Raw genomic sequence first — 16,491 nt, 5'->3', positions numbered from 1 at the left:
GTGGAAGGGCATATGATCACATAAATTTTTTCAACAAGTGCACGCATTAGATAAAAGCTGTAGCTTTGTACCTGAATGGTGAAACCCACAACTGACTTGTACTGCCCGGAGTTCACAGTCAAAATGGACAGCCCCTGGAGGATAGGTTGTGATTTTGCTGGCATCCTTCTCACCCCTTTCTCCACTTCCGTCTACAAACATAATTCATAGTTATATTCCTATTCTTTTTAAGAAGCAATTTTAAGAAAAAAGAACAATGAGCAAGGGTGGGAAAAGAAAACACTGAACAAGGTAACAGCAAGAACAACCTGCAGTACAGCAGATTAAAGAGGTCAAAATGCATATACTGGTAATAAAGCATATTTTGAGATATGATACACTGAAATTCTATTTGCAAACAATCTGCTAATGCACACGGTTCTGGACTGGGGAAAAAAAATATTAACCTAGTTAATAACTTCTGCAGAATGAACAAGTTAATTTAACTCAGCAAAACAGGAACTAATATAATATATACGTGTTAAATACACACACTTGTTGCATGAAAATTGTATTGCACCTCCACTTCTTTAAGAAAACTACCATAGTCGCACATATAGTTCTGTCAATTTACAAACAAATTAGCCATTCCCCTATCTGCTCCTTTTTATACAAACACAATGGTGTATATGAGAGATTTTTTACATAAGTTTGAGTTGGCCATGTTACCTCTGTTTTACAAAACCATAAATGCAGTTCATCCCAAACAAGTGCTAGTAAACCCTTTGTCACAAAACCCATTGAAATTTGTTTAAGATACATTTTTCAGAATCTATTTAGTGGGTTTTTAACAAAAAATTAGCACTACTGCTTTCCATGTAAAGACAGGTTGCATTAGGTACCATGTACAGACTTAGAAGTGACAAAATAAATAGAGTATCTTTGTAAACTTCTGGAAATTAATTAAAATACCTTTTCTATAAATTAGGGTGTCATTTTAGGATACTATAAAACAGATTGGCAATGAAGTTGTATTTGCACATGGAAATGAGGGAAGGAGCTTGCATAATACATGCAGGAAGCTAGCAAAACAGAAGAACAGGCAGCAAGCGCCTTGTCATTAGACCAGCTGGTAAAGTGAAGAAAGCTGGTTAGAAAAGCTCCATGGAAAGAGTGAGAGTATAATTACTATCCTTTAATTTGCTAGTCTTGCCACTGTTGCTGGCCACAATGGCACCAGGGAATCCTGCTGCTGCTACTACTACAAAAGGTCAGTAAACACCTGTAGCTACTGTTTTGCCATGAAGACCTTAAAAAGCCACAGAACTTTGTTTGACAGGAACTAGTATTGAAAAGCAAGAGAAAATTCACAAAGTGAGCTAGAAAATTGTCCCATCCATTTTATGATTACAATGACCACTGCTTTATTACCAAAAGTTGATGGAAACCAAACTACTTGCAGCAAGCTTTGAAAGCATACTATGTGTCGCTACTTTTGACATAGGTCTTCTGTTACTTAAATGTAATTTTTTACTGAGTAATTAACATTTGTAAAGTATCAAAAAAGGCTTACTTATAGATGGTAAACCTACAGAAAATCAAACAGAAGCCTTGAATTAATGAATCTGTAATATAAACAATATTTTAGCAACTGCAACAGATACACAGTGTGCAAGATCATAAAATTAAGACAAGAAAATGAAATGACAATGCATATGCCAGACTTGAATTACCTGGCCCAATGAAAAAATTAGAAAATTGTGTAAATTTCTTTAATTTTATTTAAACAAATGAGAAAAGACAGAAAAATAAAATGACATACTTTATCAAAGAAAAAAACAAAAATGATGTAGGGTATCAAACATTCATACTTTTAAAGTAAACAAACATATAAAATGTGTTTTCTTTCTCCTCAGGTTACAGAGACTAACAAGAAAAGAGCAGAATAATTTTTGTGCATTTCTCTGAAAACAAAGATTCAGTGGATGGAAGAAATGACTCGGAGGATGGGCATATGTCCCTCCTAGTCAATAAGGAAGACCAAATACCTTTGTGCTTGTCCCGCTTATGCTTTAGCTGTGCTGGATGGGGTCTGATTCTGGCTAGAGCCTGCTCTCGATGATTCATAAAAATAGGACCAGGAAATACAAGGGGGCCTGAGGAGAAACATTTTGCACATGCATAGGAAAGCTCACAAAATGGAAACTGTGTTCAAACAAAAAATAATTCAAATTAAAAGCGTGAAAAAATGATTCTAATTCTACATTGCTCTTGCACTTTACAAGGTCAAAAATAAGTTAGATAATTCTTGAAGACACGACCAACATATTAGTCAAAGATGCAGTAATTTTCTCAAATAAGATACAGATTTTTCCCTTGATTTATAAATATGGAACCTTACTAAAGACCATGGGACTACACGAGTTGTAAGCTGGAGAAGAATTTGGCCCTAAATAGTTAACATTCTGTCTTACAGCTAAAGAAATTTTATATACCATACATTTCCGGCTATTCTATTATACTGCAAAATATTCATTTGGAACAAAATATTCAAATATCACCATATCAACGTTAAAACGGAGAAAATTATATGGTTGGTCACATTTCCTAAATTTGAAATTCAGAAATAATGTCCATAAAATTATCAACTACCTAGAGACATTCTTTGTGGGGAAGTGGTTATATAAAACTATGCACTTTGGTGGTTTTATTATATTGACATATTTACAAAGGAATGCTTCAAATCTAACAAATTATTTTGTTTCTTTTAAAGGACACAATTTGGAGAACATACTTACACTTGAATGTATTACTTGCATTATTTATTTTAAAGATCCCAGGACTACAATTTTTGTCTAGATACTCTCTCCAAAAATGTGATAAGATATATTAAAATATCTTGTAGCTGCATTACGTAAAACTTTAAAAATAATTCTGTATGAAACTTTTTTGCTTGTATATCACGTGTTTTATTTTTCACCATGTATACTTTGTAACTAGAGACATTCAAATGTAGGGACTCATCCTTCTCCCACTGAAGTCAATGAGTTTTCTCTTTTGAGGTCAATGATAAGTCAGAATCTGCGTTTACAGTCCACTGCCCATATCCTTTCCTTCCTTTGAGCTTCTTGAACGGAGCATAATCTCATTGACCTGAATACTATTTCATTCGCTCTTTCATGTGTGCAAATATTCGTAAGTTCCATTCTTTATATCTGAATTCTCTTTCCTCCATTCAACTAAACCAGCCCTCATCAAGAATACCAATCAACTCTTCCTGACAATCTCCAGGCTTCTCTTACAGACTATTCCCCCCCCCCCCCCAATCTGTCTTATCTTTATCAAGGTCATTTGCACTTTTTTGAATCAGTTCTCTCCTCAGATTTCAGAAACCTGAAGGCTTGACTCTCCTGCTATTTCTCCCAACCTCTTCCTTTTGTCACTCTTTGGTAGTTTTTCATGATCATCATAATCCATTCATCTCACTATGTTGGTGTAGCAGAGAGGTTTGCCTCTTCTTCTATCACAAGTATACTCATTGTCATAGCTTTAACTAACATCTCTATCCCCCTGACTAAGGCCTGGTCTACACTAACCCCCAAATTCGAACTAAGGTACGCAACTTCAGCTACGTGAATAACGTAGCTGAAGTCGACATACCTTAGTTCGAACTTACCGCGGTTCAGACGCGGTCCACACGCGGCAGGCAGGCTCCCCGTCGACTCCGCGGTACTCCTCTCGCCGAGCTGGAGTACCGCAGTCGACGGCGAGCGCTTCCGGGATCGATTTATCGCGTCCAGACCAGACGTGATAAATCGAACACGGAAGTTCGATTGCCAGCTGTCGAACTACCGCGGTAGTGTAGACCTGGCCTTAGATATTATTCTGTACTGGACCACTTCCTTTCTGTTCAGTTTCCTATTTCCCATATCCTGGATGTCTTGCCATATGCTCAAATGCAACATATCTAACACTTAACACTTCTTTATCCCCAAATCTCTTTTGCATCTAAAATTCTCCCTGTCCTGACTCTCACGTCTGGTAATATTTTTCACTCTTCTCCCTTTCTTCTCATACAGCTTCTATCATTACATCAAGTTTTATCTTCACAAATCTAACAGTCCAGGGGGAGTAGGAGCCAGGGAAGAGGGAACTGGGGAAAGGAACATGGGGGGAGGAGGGAGGGCAAATTGGGTCTAGCAGGGCAAAGAGACTAGAAGAGGGGGAGGGAGGATGGAGAGAGAGAAGGATTGGCTGGAGAGCCAGGAGGGGAGAACTGGGACTTGCAAGACAAGGGGATGGAGGAGAAGGCAAGAACTGGGACATGGAGTCCAAGAGCTAAGTGACAGATTAGCTGGGCAGTAAGCTTGGGAGTGTGAAGAGAAACCTGAGAAATGGAGACTGGGACTTGTTTGGTGAGGAAAATGTGATTGGGACAAGGAGTTGGGGAGCAAAGAGACAGGCCTGGGACAGACGGGAATGGGCAGAAAGGTCTGTGAACACTAGAGCACACTTCCACCCACAGCCTAGAATGGAACCAAGATTACAGAGTCTTATCATTCCTCCGCTGTCAGCAAATGTGTGAAATTCACTCACAAAATGTGTCTCTCATCCCCCTCTAGTCCTGGTGCACGCAAGGATGACAACCTACTACTGCTATCAGTTGCTCCCTTAGCTCAAGTGGCAGAGACCTGTATGGGACATTTTAAGGTTCAACCCTGCTGATGAATCATGTCAATATGATGGAATTTCTGGGTTTTCTTTTCCAGTTTCCTTTTTCAAAAACCTATGAAATTACACACACTAAAATTATTAGAAGAACATTAGGATTGAAAAATCAAAAACTCAAAAGTTAGGAAATGCCAGAATTAAGGTTGCCTGGGCAACTTTAATTTGGATCCTTTAATTTGTGCATATGCATTATGGTATAGTCTTTAATTACATGGTTATCAGTTCCTCCACAGGACTGCTGCCTTATTCTCTGCACAAGTTGGACCTGCTCTAAGATGAATCACAGTTGTGTAGAAGGACATTTATCTGGAGGGCCCTTGCCTCATCTTTTGCAAAACTATGTAGTAGATGAGCCAGTATGTTGCAGGAAAAGAAACGAGGATTTTGTGATTAAGGGCTCATATATAACACATATGGAGATCTGGATTCCACCCCTGCCTCTTCCAAAGCATTACTACATAATATTAGGCAAGTTATTTAAAACAAACACTTTTCACAGGTTATCACTAATTGTGTGTTCCTCGTTTTATGGATGCCCAACTTGAGACCCTTGGGTCTGTTTCGCAAAAGTGCTAAGAATTCACAGCTACAAAATTACGTCAATGGGAGCTGTGCTTTGAACATATTAAGTGCTATATAAGTACTCTAAAAAAATCAGATACAGTTTGTCTCAAACTGGGCAGCCAAAATTAGTGGATACCTTTCACCTTAGTCTCTATGCTTTAGTTCCTCATCTATAAATGGGGATAACAATAGTCCTTCACCGCACAGGATTGTTGTGAAATTAAATAAATTAATGTTTGAGTAGCAATCAAATAATGTAGTGATGAGAAAAAAATCCCCAAAAGGTTAGTAGCAATTGGACATCTAACATAGTGAATGCCCGTGAAAATGAGGTAGGATCAGATGCTAGAATATGGAAAGAACAAGTTAAAAATTACTTAGACAAATTAGACGTCTTTAAGTCACCTGGTGAAATACATCCTAGAATACTCAGGGAGCTGACTGAGGAGGCATCTGAGCCATTAGTGATTACCTTCGAAAAGTCATGGAAGACGTGAGAGATTCCAGAGGACTGGAAAAGGGCAAATATAGTGCTCATCTATAAAAAGGGAAATAAGGACAACCCAGGGAATTACAGACCAGTCAGCTTAACTTCAATACCCAGAAAGATAATGGGGCAAATAATTAAGCGATGAATTTGCGAACATCTAGAAGATAATAAGGTGATAATTAACAGTCAGCATGGATTTGTCAAGAAAATATGTCAAAGCAACCGAATACCTTTCTTCTACAGGGTAACAAGCCTTGTGGATAGGGGGAAAGTGATAAATGTGGTATATATTGATTTTAGTAAGGCGTTTGATACTGTCTCACATGACCTTCTCATAAACAAACTAGGGAAATGCAACCTAGATGGAGCTACTATAAGGTGGGTGCAGAACTCGTTGAAAAACCATTCCCAGAAAATAGTTATCACTGGTTCACAGTCAAGCTGGACAGGCATATCGAGTGGGGTCCTGCAGGGATCAGTTCTGGGTTCCGTTCTGGTCAATATCTTCATCAGTGATTTAGATAATGGCATAGAGAGTACACTCAAAGTTTATGGATGATACCAACTTGACAGGGGTTGCAAGTGCTTTGGAGGAGAGGATCACAGGCTAAATATGAGTCAACAGCGTAACACTGTTGGGGAGGGAACCCCATCATTCTGGGATGTATTAGCAGGAGTGTTGCAAGCAAGACAAAAAGTAATTCTTCCACTCTTCTCTGCACTGATCAGGCCTCAACTGAAGTATTATGTCCAGTTCTGGGCACCACATTTCAGGAAAGAAGTGGAGAAATTGGAGAAAATCCAGAGAAGAGCAACAAAAATGATTAAAGGTCTAGAATACATGACCTATGAGGGAAGACTGGAAAAACTGGTTTGTTTAGTCTGGAGAAGAGAAGACAGAGGGGACATGATAATAGTTTTCAAGTACATAAAAGGTTGTTACAAGGAGAAGGGAGAAAAATTGTTCTTGTTAACCTCTGAGGTCAGAACAAGAAGCAATGGGCTTAAATTGCAGGAAGCATGGGTTAGGTTGGACATTAGAAAAAGCTTCCTGTCAAGGTGGTTAATCACTGGAATAAATTACCCAGGGAGGTTGTGGAATCTCCATCATTGAAGGTTTTTAAGAGCAGGTTAGACAAACACCTCTCAGGGATGGTCTAGATAATACTTAGTCATGCCATGAGTGCAGGGGGTTGGATTAGATGACCTCTCGAGGTCCCTTCCAGTCCTACAAATCTATGATTGTATAATCATTATGTATTCCTAGCATGGTTTGAATAGTGTGGAGTAATAAGGCTTGTGGCCACACACTGAACAATGAGGATAAAATAAAATATCAAATAGCTGCTCACTGAGTGAGCACTGGTCATTCTATTCACTGTATGAAGAGGTCCTGTAGAAAGAAAGTAATATGTGATCACATAACTGAAGACTACACCATAGTGCACACAAGGGGTCCAAATTAAGGTTGTCCAAGCAACCTTAATTCTGGCATTTCCTAATTTAATCATGCCTTCAAGACATTCTTTTAATATAATTTTGTATATGTAATATACAATGGCATGCATGTGCAATTTCAAAAGATAAACTTCTTGTAAAGTTGAAGCATCTACACGCAGGAGCATGCAATAAAGTTCCTCCAAAACCACAAGAGTATCTATACTGCTGTGATATATATTAAAGAGTGGATTCCAGTATTTCAGAGTTTTTCATAAGATATCACTATATATTAACATTTGTTTGTTTTATACTGGTTAGTATGCGAGAGGTAAAGGGAATGAAATGTCAAGGAAATAAATTTGCTTTAAGTAGGGTTACCAGATAGCAACTGTGAAAAAACGGGACGGGGGTGGGGGGTAATAGGCGCTTATATAAGAAAAAGTCCCCAAAAATGGGACTGTCCCTTTAAAAATGGGACATCTGGTCACCCTAGCTTTAAGTAAACATCAGAGTGAAGAGCCAAAGAACTCAGCTTTTTCTTGATCTATCAAAAGTAAATTACGTAACAGTTAGGTGGGTTTGGTTTGGTTTGTAAATACAAGATCCTTCACATACTATGAAAAAAGTCTAATACTAGATACTGAAAACACATAATATACTATGAAAAAAGTACAATAGTAGATTCTGGAAGCACCAAGATAATGCATTTAATTTATAGAACTATAAAGTTAACTTCATCAAATGTTTAATGAAAAAGTAACACTTCGAATAACTTATTCTGCTGGAAATTAAGAAGGTTATTCAGTGACATGTAATAAGCAGTACTATTGGTAACTTTATTTCAAGGAAAGGTCAACAAAGTGACATCTTGCATAAATGCTAAATAGATTTAAATATTTAACCTGTTATAATACAACTGCAATTACCATGTGATTTTTTTCTTCAAAAAAGTCATTTTAATTGTCATATTGCTACCATTTAAAAAGCTGTGAAGTATTAGCCATACTAAAAATAGTTTTTAAATGTTCAGCAGTAAGTAGTTAAGTACATTACTTGATTGCATATTAGAAAACCATTAGCCATCCATTCTTATATGGAGTGTTGTTGTAACTGTGCTGGTCTCAGGATATTAAAGAGACAAGTTAGGTGAGGTAATGTCTTTTCTTGTACCAACTTCTGATGGTGTAAGAGACAAGCTTTCAAGCTTACACAGAGCTCTTCTTCTGGACCTGGAGAAGAACTCTATATAATCTTGAAAGCTTTTCTCTTACCCCAGCAGAAGCTAGTCCTATGAAAGATATTACTTCATCCACCCTGTCTCTCTAATTAGCCACCCACTAATTAGACAGTGCTAGATTGTGCTGTCTCAGTGTCCAGCAGCTTTGGCTAAAAGTGTGATGCAACCAATTTCCAGATTTTTTTTCTCACGTTAGGACAGTTACCACTAAGCTTACAGACTTCCTTTAATATGGGAAGAAAACAAGCACACCAAAGTCTAAATCTAAATGAAACTAAGCACCAATTTTATACCACAGTGAGGGTAATCTAAGGGTTCCTGCATCAAACTGAGAATGCTAAGAACTAAACTAAAAAGTAAACAAGGAGCATTTACTCTTACCATATCTTATAACACACTGATTTCTAAATATTTTAATTCCTTTTTAGGAATGGTAAGTTTAAATAAGCCTCTTCTCTTACGCTTCTGAGCAATAATAGAAGACTCTTTGAGCTGAAAATAGACTGGCTGAAAATCCTAGGCTTCTTTTAAGTAATAAATATTACTACAACACCAAAAATATCAGTGGAACAACTGTAAAAGTAAGCTAATCTAAGGCACCCCAATCTCAACGGTGTCCTGCTGCAGTATATCTGACTGCTTCATTGCCTGCTTTCCTGACAGAATGTGTCAGCCCCAAGAAGAGCAGGATAAGAACTTAAGACTGGCTCTGCCTGAGTCTACAGAGTATCTAGAGAAGGATGACTCTCATCCCCAACATGGCCAACCAAGGCAACCCAGGAGAAGTGAAGCTGAGAAATTAACCACCACTCATAGCTCCTTAATTCTCTGCGCTAGCCTTGAAGTAGTAGGTTAATGCAATCTAGAGATTGCACTAATTTGCTCCAGCCAGCTGCAGTCACCAAAAGCCCATACGCCACTTGGGGACAGTCCAAACTCAACACGCTCTATCCAATTCTCCCTCCCTGCTCCTGAGACAGCCTTTGAACCATGAACAAGCAGGAGAAAACTATTTCTGCCAAGCCAGAGTGGTCACCAAGAGACTTGTGAGTGTTTTATTTATTTACTTATTTAATAAACTGCTACATGAGCTGAATAGCTCAAATATCTACCCCCAAATTATGGATGGTGACCACCTGAGTTATTTTGAAACAACACATTTGAACCTCAGGCTGAAAGCTTGAACACGACAAATCTACCAGGACTGATAGACACTAACACATCATCATAAGAAACCAACAGACCATCATGACAAACTGATATTTTAATCATATAGCTGAAATGGAGACATACAGCCACACCCCAATATATACACATATAGTCCAGTAAAATTCCAATTTACTGGACCTCCCCAATTAGATAACTAGCAGTATATTGCAGCTAGTCCCTGAGTCTTCAAGCTTCAGTTTTGGTAAGCTGTAAAGCTCTTTAATGCTGAAACTGAACTCCTGCGAAGCTTATAAACTATGTGGGAACTCTGAGGCCTTGTCTACGCTACAGGGAAAAGTCGATCTAAGTTACGCAATTTGAGTTACATGAATAGCGTAACTCAAGTCGATGTAGCTTAGATCTACTTACTGCAGGGTCCACACTACACGATGTTGACGGGAGAGCATCTCTTCTTGATCCAGTGGAGTACAGGAGGTGACGGGAGAGCGATCTGCGGTCGATTTAGCGGGTCTTCACTAGACCCGCTAAATCGACCGCAGATGCATCGATTGCCATGCAGCGATAGCCAAATAAGTATAGACAAGCCCTGAGTTTCAGTCACGCAGAGCTCAACAGGACTGAAGTCTAAGGATGCCAGATGATCCAAACTAAATTATCTTGATTGCTTGATTGAAAGCAATCAAAATATACAAACACAGAGAACACCCTCCAGTAAACATATACGAATTTATAAATGTATATATAAGCATATTTGTACATACAATTATATAGATTTACACGTTTCATATATCTAGAGAGAGAGAGAGAGAGAGACAGACAGACAGACAGACAGACAGACACACACCGATATATATACACACACACACACACCATACCCTTTTTTAAAATATATAAAATGTGTCCATTCCCAAGGTACCTGGGATGGATGTACTAATTGCTCTATGACAAAACGTTTTAAAATTACAAGAGTTGAAGAAAATCAAAACAAAACTAAAAAGACTCCACCTATATTTCTACCCATTTACACCAACTTCCCAACCCTCCGACAGCAGCATGTTCAAACGGTGGGCCGTGTCCCATGCCCTTAAGGTCTAACATGGGCTCTGTCACACCTACAAGAGAAGTGAGTTCCCCAGAACTGTTGACTCATGCAGTTAAATTGGCCTCAATCAAGGAAAGAGGCAGTTAAGACCGAAACCATTCAGAGGCCTGTAGATCAAAGTAAACACCTTGAACTACATACAGAAGTAAAAAAAAAAAAATCTAGTACAACTTACTAACCAGTATAATGTTCCCTGAAGCGAATATCTGCAAGCCAGCAGAAAGCTGTATTCCAAGATAGATTCAGCTTCCAAGAGACCTTTAAGAGTAGCTCTCATCCAATCCGAGCTAGCATGAATATGTCTACTTGTGCCGGGCATCCCACCCCTAGCACCAACTACAGATGCAGATTCAGATTAGAACCCTGTGGTACCCCACAAGAGAAATCCCTCTAAGGTGGACTAAGGATTACATAAGCAATCCTGTGGGACCTCCCACTGAAACGTGTAATTCTATCTACTCCAGCTATCATCCACAGAGGTGTCAACAATATTTCATGGTCAAAATATATGAAAGGTAGCTGACAGATCTAGGGAAATTAGCATGGACACTTGGACCACTGTCCATCACTAAGGAGATGCAACCTGGACTGTGGGACTGATGAGCCCTCCAAACCCACCAACCTGTGCTGCTGATGTCAAGCAACAAACCTCTGACAGGCACTGCACTTACACAGCCATCCACAGGCAGGAACACACCCAACCGAGTTACATGAATAATCACCCAGCCACTCATGAACCATCAATGGAGAGGCTTCAGCCAATTCCCCCCAGCTCCCCAGTCTTGCACCCCAGAACTGTACCAACTTGCACTGATCAGAAGCCTTCCCAGTATAAGCTCATTACCTAGTTCGCCACTTCTTCAGAGGAAAATGGACATACACCAGCCTTTGTAACCTGAGCTGAGAGTCTCTTAGCACTTCAACCAAAAACACACTGTTTTAGGTAAAGTATAAAAGATTTATTAACTACAGAAAGGTAGATTTTAAGTGATTACAAGTAGCAGGCACAGAGATCAAAGTTGATTACCTAAGAAAAAAATAAAAACAGAGCCTAAATTCTAACTTAAACCGACTAAGCAAGATTTGAACCAAGCAATATCTCTCCCTAACAGATGGTACAAGCAGGTTACATTCCTCAATACACAGACTGGACCACTTTCGAGCCTGGGACCAAACTTTCCCAGTTCAAAAGTTTTTTTCTTGCAGACTTTCTTCCAGCTGTTAGAAAGATCATTGCTGTGACCTGGGCTAGCCCATCCCCAGGGCGTACATCCCTTCTCCGAGAAGCCTCTGGGATAGTATATTGTGCGTGGATAAGCCGTTAACGACCGTCTGGCCGGTGATGGCTACTCCTTTGTTGTAACTGAAAGGCTGGCCATGGGCATTCCCAACCTTTACAACATATTTCATTAACTCATAATACTACTTCATAATTTCACATACAATGATAGTACATACAATCTAACAGGATATTAATGTTTAATAGCTCAACATTTTTAAAATGATACCTCACAAGACATACTTTGTATAAATCATATCAATTATACAAGAGTGGTGAACATGGGGGTTCCAGGGTGCTACTTTGAGGTACAGAGTGTCACAAGATGATAAAACAGTTAGTGCTAACAGAGCATCCACTGAGTCCTGTATGATTAAATAATGCTCGGTGAATGTGTGGGAAGACACCCAGATCACTGCTTTACAAATGTCCGTGATTGGTACATTGGTCAGGAAAGCTACTGAGGTGGAAAGTGATCTCATGGAGTGCGTTCTAGTCCCTGTCGGCGTTTGCAAATCATGCTGATGATAGCGAAGGTTAGTACAACTGGAGATCCATTTTGAAAGCTTTTGTTTAGATATGGCTGATCCTTTTGATCTCTCAGCAATAGAAATAAATGATCTTGGTATCTTTCTGAAAGGTTTGGTTCGTTCAAGATATAAGGCTTAGCACCCTTCTAACATCTAGCATGTGGAACATCGCCTCCCGTTTATTTCCATGTGATTTAAGGAAGAACGATGGAAGATGAATAGGCTGATTTAGGTGGAATGAGGAAGGTATTTTAGGTAGGAACTTTGGATGTGGTCTTAATGTAACTATCTGGGAAGATTGTACAGGGAGGTACACCACGAGAGCCCCTATTTCCCCCACTCTGAGTGGATGTGATGGTCACAAAAAAGACCGTTTTCATAGACAGAGTTATGAACAAGCAGATTGCCATAGCCTCAAATGGGAGACCATTGAGGCATCGTAGCACTATGCTGAGGTTCCAAGGTTGAATGGTATCTCATACTTCAGCAGTCCTAGGTGGCGATGGGAAATGGGTAGGTACCGCATGCACATCCGGGGGTGAGATGTGTACTGCAGCAACATTGGTACGCAGCAGTGGAGACTTCGGTGCATTAGACACTAGTGTATTGGGAATCTGAATTCATTGGTATCATGGAAGTAATTTGCCTCGGTATCATGGGGCACATTTGCATCAGTTCTGTTGTTGACAATGTCGTCAGTGCTGGCGCTGTAGATGTTGTCAGTGCCGATGTACTTGGTGCCGCATGTCTATTTGGTGCTGTCGGTACCATCTTTGAGACTCCAGTATTTTTCTTACCCCTATTACCTGATGATGCCATCTTGTCCAGTCCTGCCTTCTTGGGGTCCTTGAACTTATTGGTGACAACATTACTAGAGGCCCACGAGGCGTCACAGGTATTCAGTCTCATATCTGTCAGTGCAGAAGTTACTGATCTCTCGGGGACCTCTTTCTTTTTGGTGGCTCCTTTTTAGGCGAACTTGAACCTTGCTTTTTAGTGTCTTTTCACAAAGGACTCTGTTAGTTTCTCTTCGTAACTAGCAGGGAGGGTGGCACGGCTGATGTCGACGCCAACAGCAACTGTTGTCCAGGCAGGGTTCCAGGACCAGGGTCTAAAGCTGAGCTCTCCGTCGGTTTTAACTTCAGCTCATGGTTTTTCTGAGTCTGTTCCTTACATTTAAGGCAATACATACATTTTTGGTGAACCCGTGCCTCTTTCAGGCAACAAATGCAAAGGGAGTGACCATCACTGACTGGAATGGCCTCCCAGCAGTAGAGGCACCGTTTGATTTTGGAGGATCTGAGCATAACACCCTTTATAGGGATCACTTCTCTGAAGGAAAGATATGTAGAAACTACTACTCTAATCAAGGGGATAACGATAAATAACAAAAACAAATTTTTTTTGGAATGAAGAAAAAAAGCACGGGAACTCCTCTAAATGACTAAAATCCTAACTGAAACACTATCACTATGAAAAATGAGAACACAGACACTAAGAACTCGCTAGAAAGGGCTCTTCTTGGGACTCCATCTCAGGATAAGGGCAGTTGAGAAGGAATCGAGGCCAATTTGGCCGAACAGCACTATATAACCGCCAAATGTGGCGCGCAAAGGGGGAAGTGCATGTGCGGCACAAGCAGGCACTACTACTGATAATCTCAAATCCTAGGTACACGGACGCAGTTACACCTAAAGTGGAGCACTCATAGGGACATTACTCAGAGAAGAACCACTAGTTCCCCCAATCTTATTCCCATTTTAGCACTTACACGAAGTGAACACATTCCAATGAGTAAGATTTTGGGAAGGAAATACTCATACATCCCCTCACAATACCTTCATGGCTCTCTTAGGTATTTGATACAGCATTAGCTATCTGAAAACATATGGACTGACAATGGGTCAGCAGTCTTATCCAACGGTTATCAGTAATACATGCACAACAGAGGACCCCATTCTTTCTTAAATCAAAGACTACAAATACTTTAGTAGCCACCAATGTCACATTCAACAGCACAGCATCGGAATGCTGACTCTGACCCTGTGCATCTCAGGTGAAATCTCTAATGGTGTTAAACTTTTAATTGTCTAATCAAAGGCCTAGATCTAAATTCTCAGCTGTTTTGTCTCCCATACTCACCATTATAGGCTTAATGGAAGCCAAATTCTCAAGCCACTACACAGCAGTATTACTGAATCCTTGCAGGCCTTTTCTGTATTATAAAATTGAAGTGGTATATTGATTTTTTTTTTTTTATCTATTGAGTTCAATTAGTGCAAACCTCTACTGAAGATACACTTAAACCTGATTTTTGTTTCACGTTTGACAATTTTTAAATAGAAAAAAGGCCTGTTTCGTAAGGCCTAATCAGTTTTTAGAAACGGTGTGCATTTATCCTTATTTTAGCCTCGACTCAGTAACAAATAATCTCTTACCTCTCCCTTCCTCCAATCTATGCCTCCTGTTTACACGCTGCCGCTTTTCCTCTTGCCGTAGCTGAAGGTGCTCTTCAATATTAACCCCAGGAACAGGGACAGCTACATCAATTAATAAATAAAAAATACAAAATCTATGTTTAAATAATATGATGAATGTGACAAAACCTAGTAACAGCCAAGAAAATCAAAGCTAAGGCTCGATATTTTGTCCTTTATAAGCTCTGCTGAGATGTTTAGGAATAAGGGAAGGCGGCAACATAATGATTTCAGAATGGACTGTCAGCCTCAATTTTGGATTTCTTTACTTTCATAAGTCTGTCACAATTTCAACATTTAATAGTTTTCTGTACTTCCTATCTATTAGCTAAACACAGTTTTAGAGTTTGTTAAAAGAGTTTGGTTGTTTTTACTTTTGCCCCAAATTTCCAGTAAACATAACACAAGAGAACTTATATGTTGACAAATTCTATTTAAAACAATACTGATCTATTTAAACTTTTCTTTAGGTACCGCACATATGACAGCAACATGAAAATGAATACCACAACATTTCAATTAGCAGCTCAGTTTAGAAATAGTTGCATGATTTTTATTAATTCAATTAATATAGATCAAGATTGTATATCAACCTTGTTATTTTTGGCATGTTGATCAATTTAATACCAAATTATAACACCTTGAAAATAGGGGTTTGTAATGGAAAGATTAATACAAACTTAATTGCAGGCACAGGGCGACAGAGAGACACTAATATTAAAATACCCATAAGCTTATTTAAAATATGATTCTACTCTGAAAAGTGACCGTGAAAATGGCATCTTTTATCCAACAGATCTCGATTGTATTCAGCGTTACATCTGCTTATTTAAGTGACAGAAAGAGGAAGTTACTTACCTGTAACTGGAGGTTCTTTGAGACATGTGTTCCCAATTTGGATTCCAAATGTGGGTGTGTATGCACGTCACACACCAGAGCCAGAAGGTTTTCCTTGAAGTGTCCGTTAACCTGCACATGCATCGTACATCCCCATGTGCTCACAGTCAAAGGTATAATAGGCTGTGCGGGTTGACACCTCTCCAGTATCCCTCTTACCGCTGAATAGTCCAATCCGCAGCAGAGGGTATGGAGGGCAGGTATTAGAATCCAAATAGGAACCACACATCTCAAAAACAGTTACCTTTTCCATAACAGGTGTTCTTTGAGAGGTGTTACTCATGTCCATTCCATATTAGGTGTGTACACTCGCCACATGCACCGGTGCCGGAAGTTTTTCCCTCAGCAGTATCCATAGGGGACCAGCTCTGGTGCCCTCTACAGTGGCGCCTGCATGGCGTGGGATAAGGGGCACTGCTGGCTCCCCACAACCTCAGTTCCTTCTTGCCAGAAACTCCGAAAGTGGGGAAGGAGAGCGGGTCATGGAATAGACATGAGCAACACATCTCAAAGAACACCAGTTACAGAAAAGGTAACTTGCTTGTCTTCAAGTGCTTGCTCATGTCCATTCCATAATAGGTGACTCCCAAGCAAT

General features: G+C 39.5%; 1 protein-coding gene across 1 annotated transcript in view; it reads right to left on the bottom strand.

Moving 5' to 3' along the window:
• The window catches only part of MYCBP2 (MYC binding protein 2), a 419,800-nt gene that overhangs the window by 278,683 nt on the left and 124,626 nt on the right, over window positions 1-16,491 (bottom strand). The window contains exons 17-19 of the mRNA XM_065413662.1: window positions 14,961-15,062; window positions 2,028-2,135; window positions 72-191 (exon numbers count right to left, since the gene is read on the bottom strand). Coding sequence (XP_065269734.1) covers window positions 72-191; window positions 2,028-2,135; window positions 14,961-15,062 — 330 coding nt within the window. The remainder of the gene's footprint in view (window positions 1-71; window positions 192-2,027; window positions 2,136-14,960; window positions 15,063-16,491) is intronic.

This window comes from Emys orbicularis, chromosome 1 (genome assembly GCF_028017835.1).
Source record: "Emys orbicularis isolate rEmyOrb1 chromosome 1, rEmyOrb1.hap1, whole genome shotgun sequence".
Classification (NCBI taxonomy): Eukaryota; Metazoa; Chordata; order Testudines; family Emydidae; genus Emys; species Emys orbicularis.
This window is presented reverse-complemented; position numbering and strand designations above follow the sequence as displayed.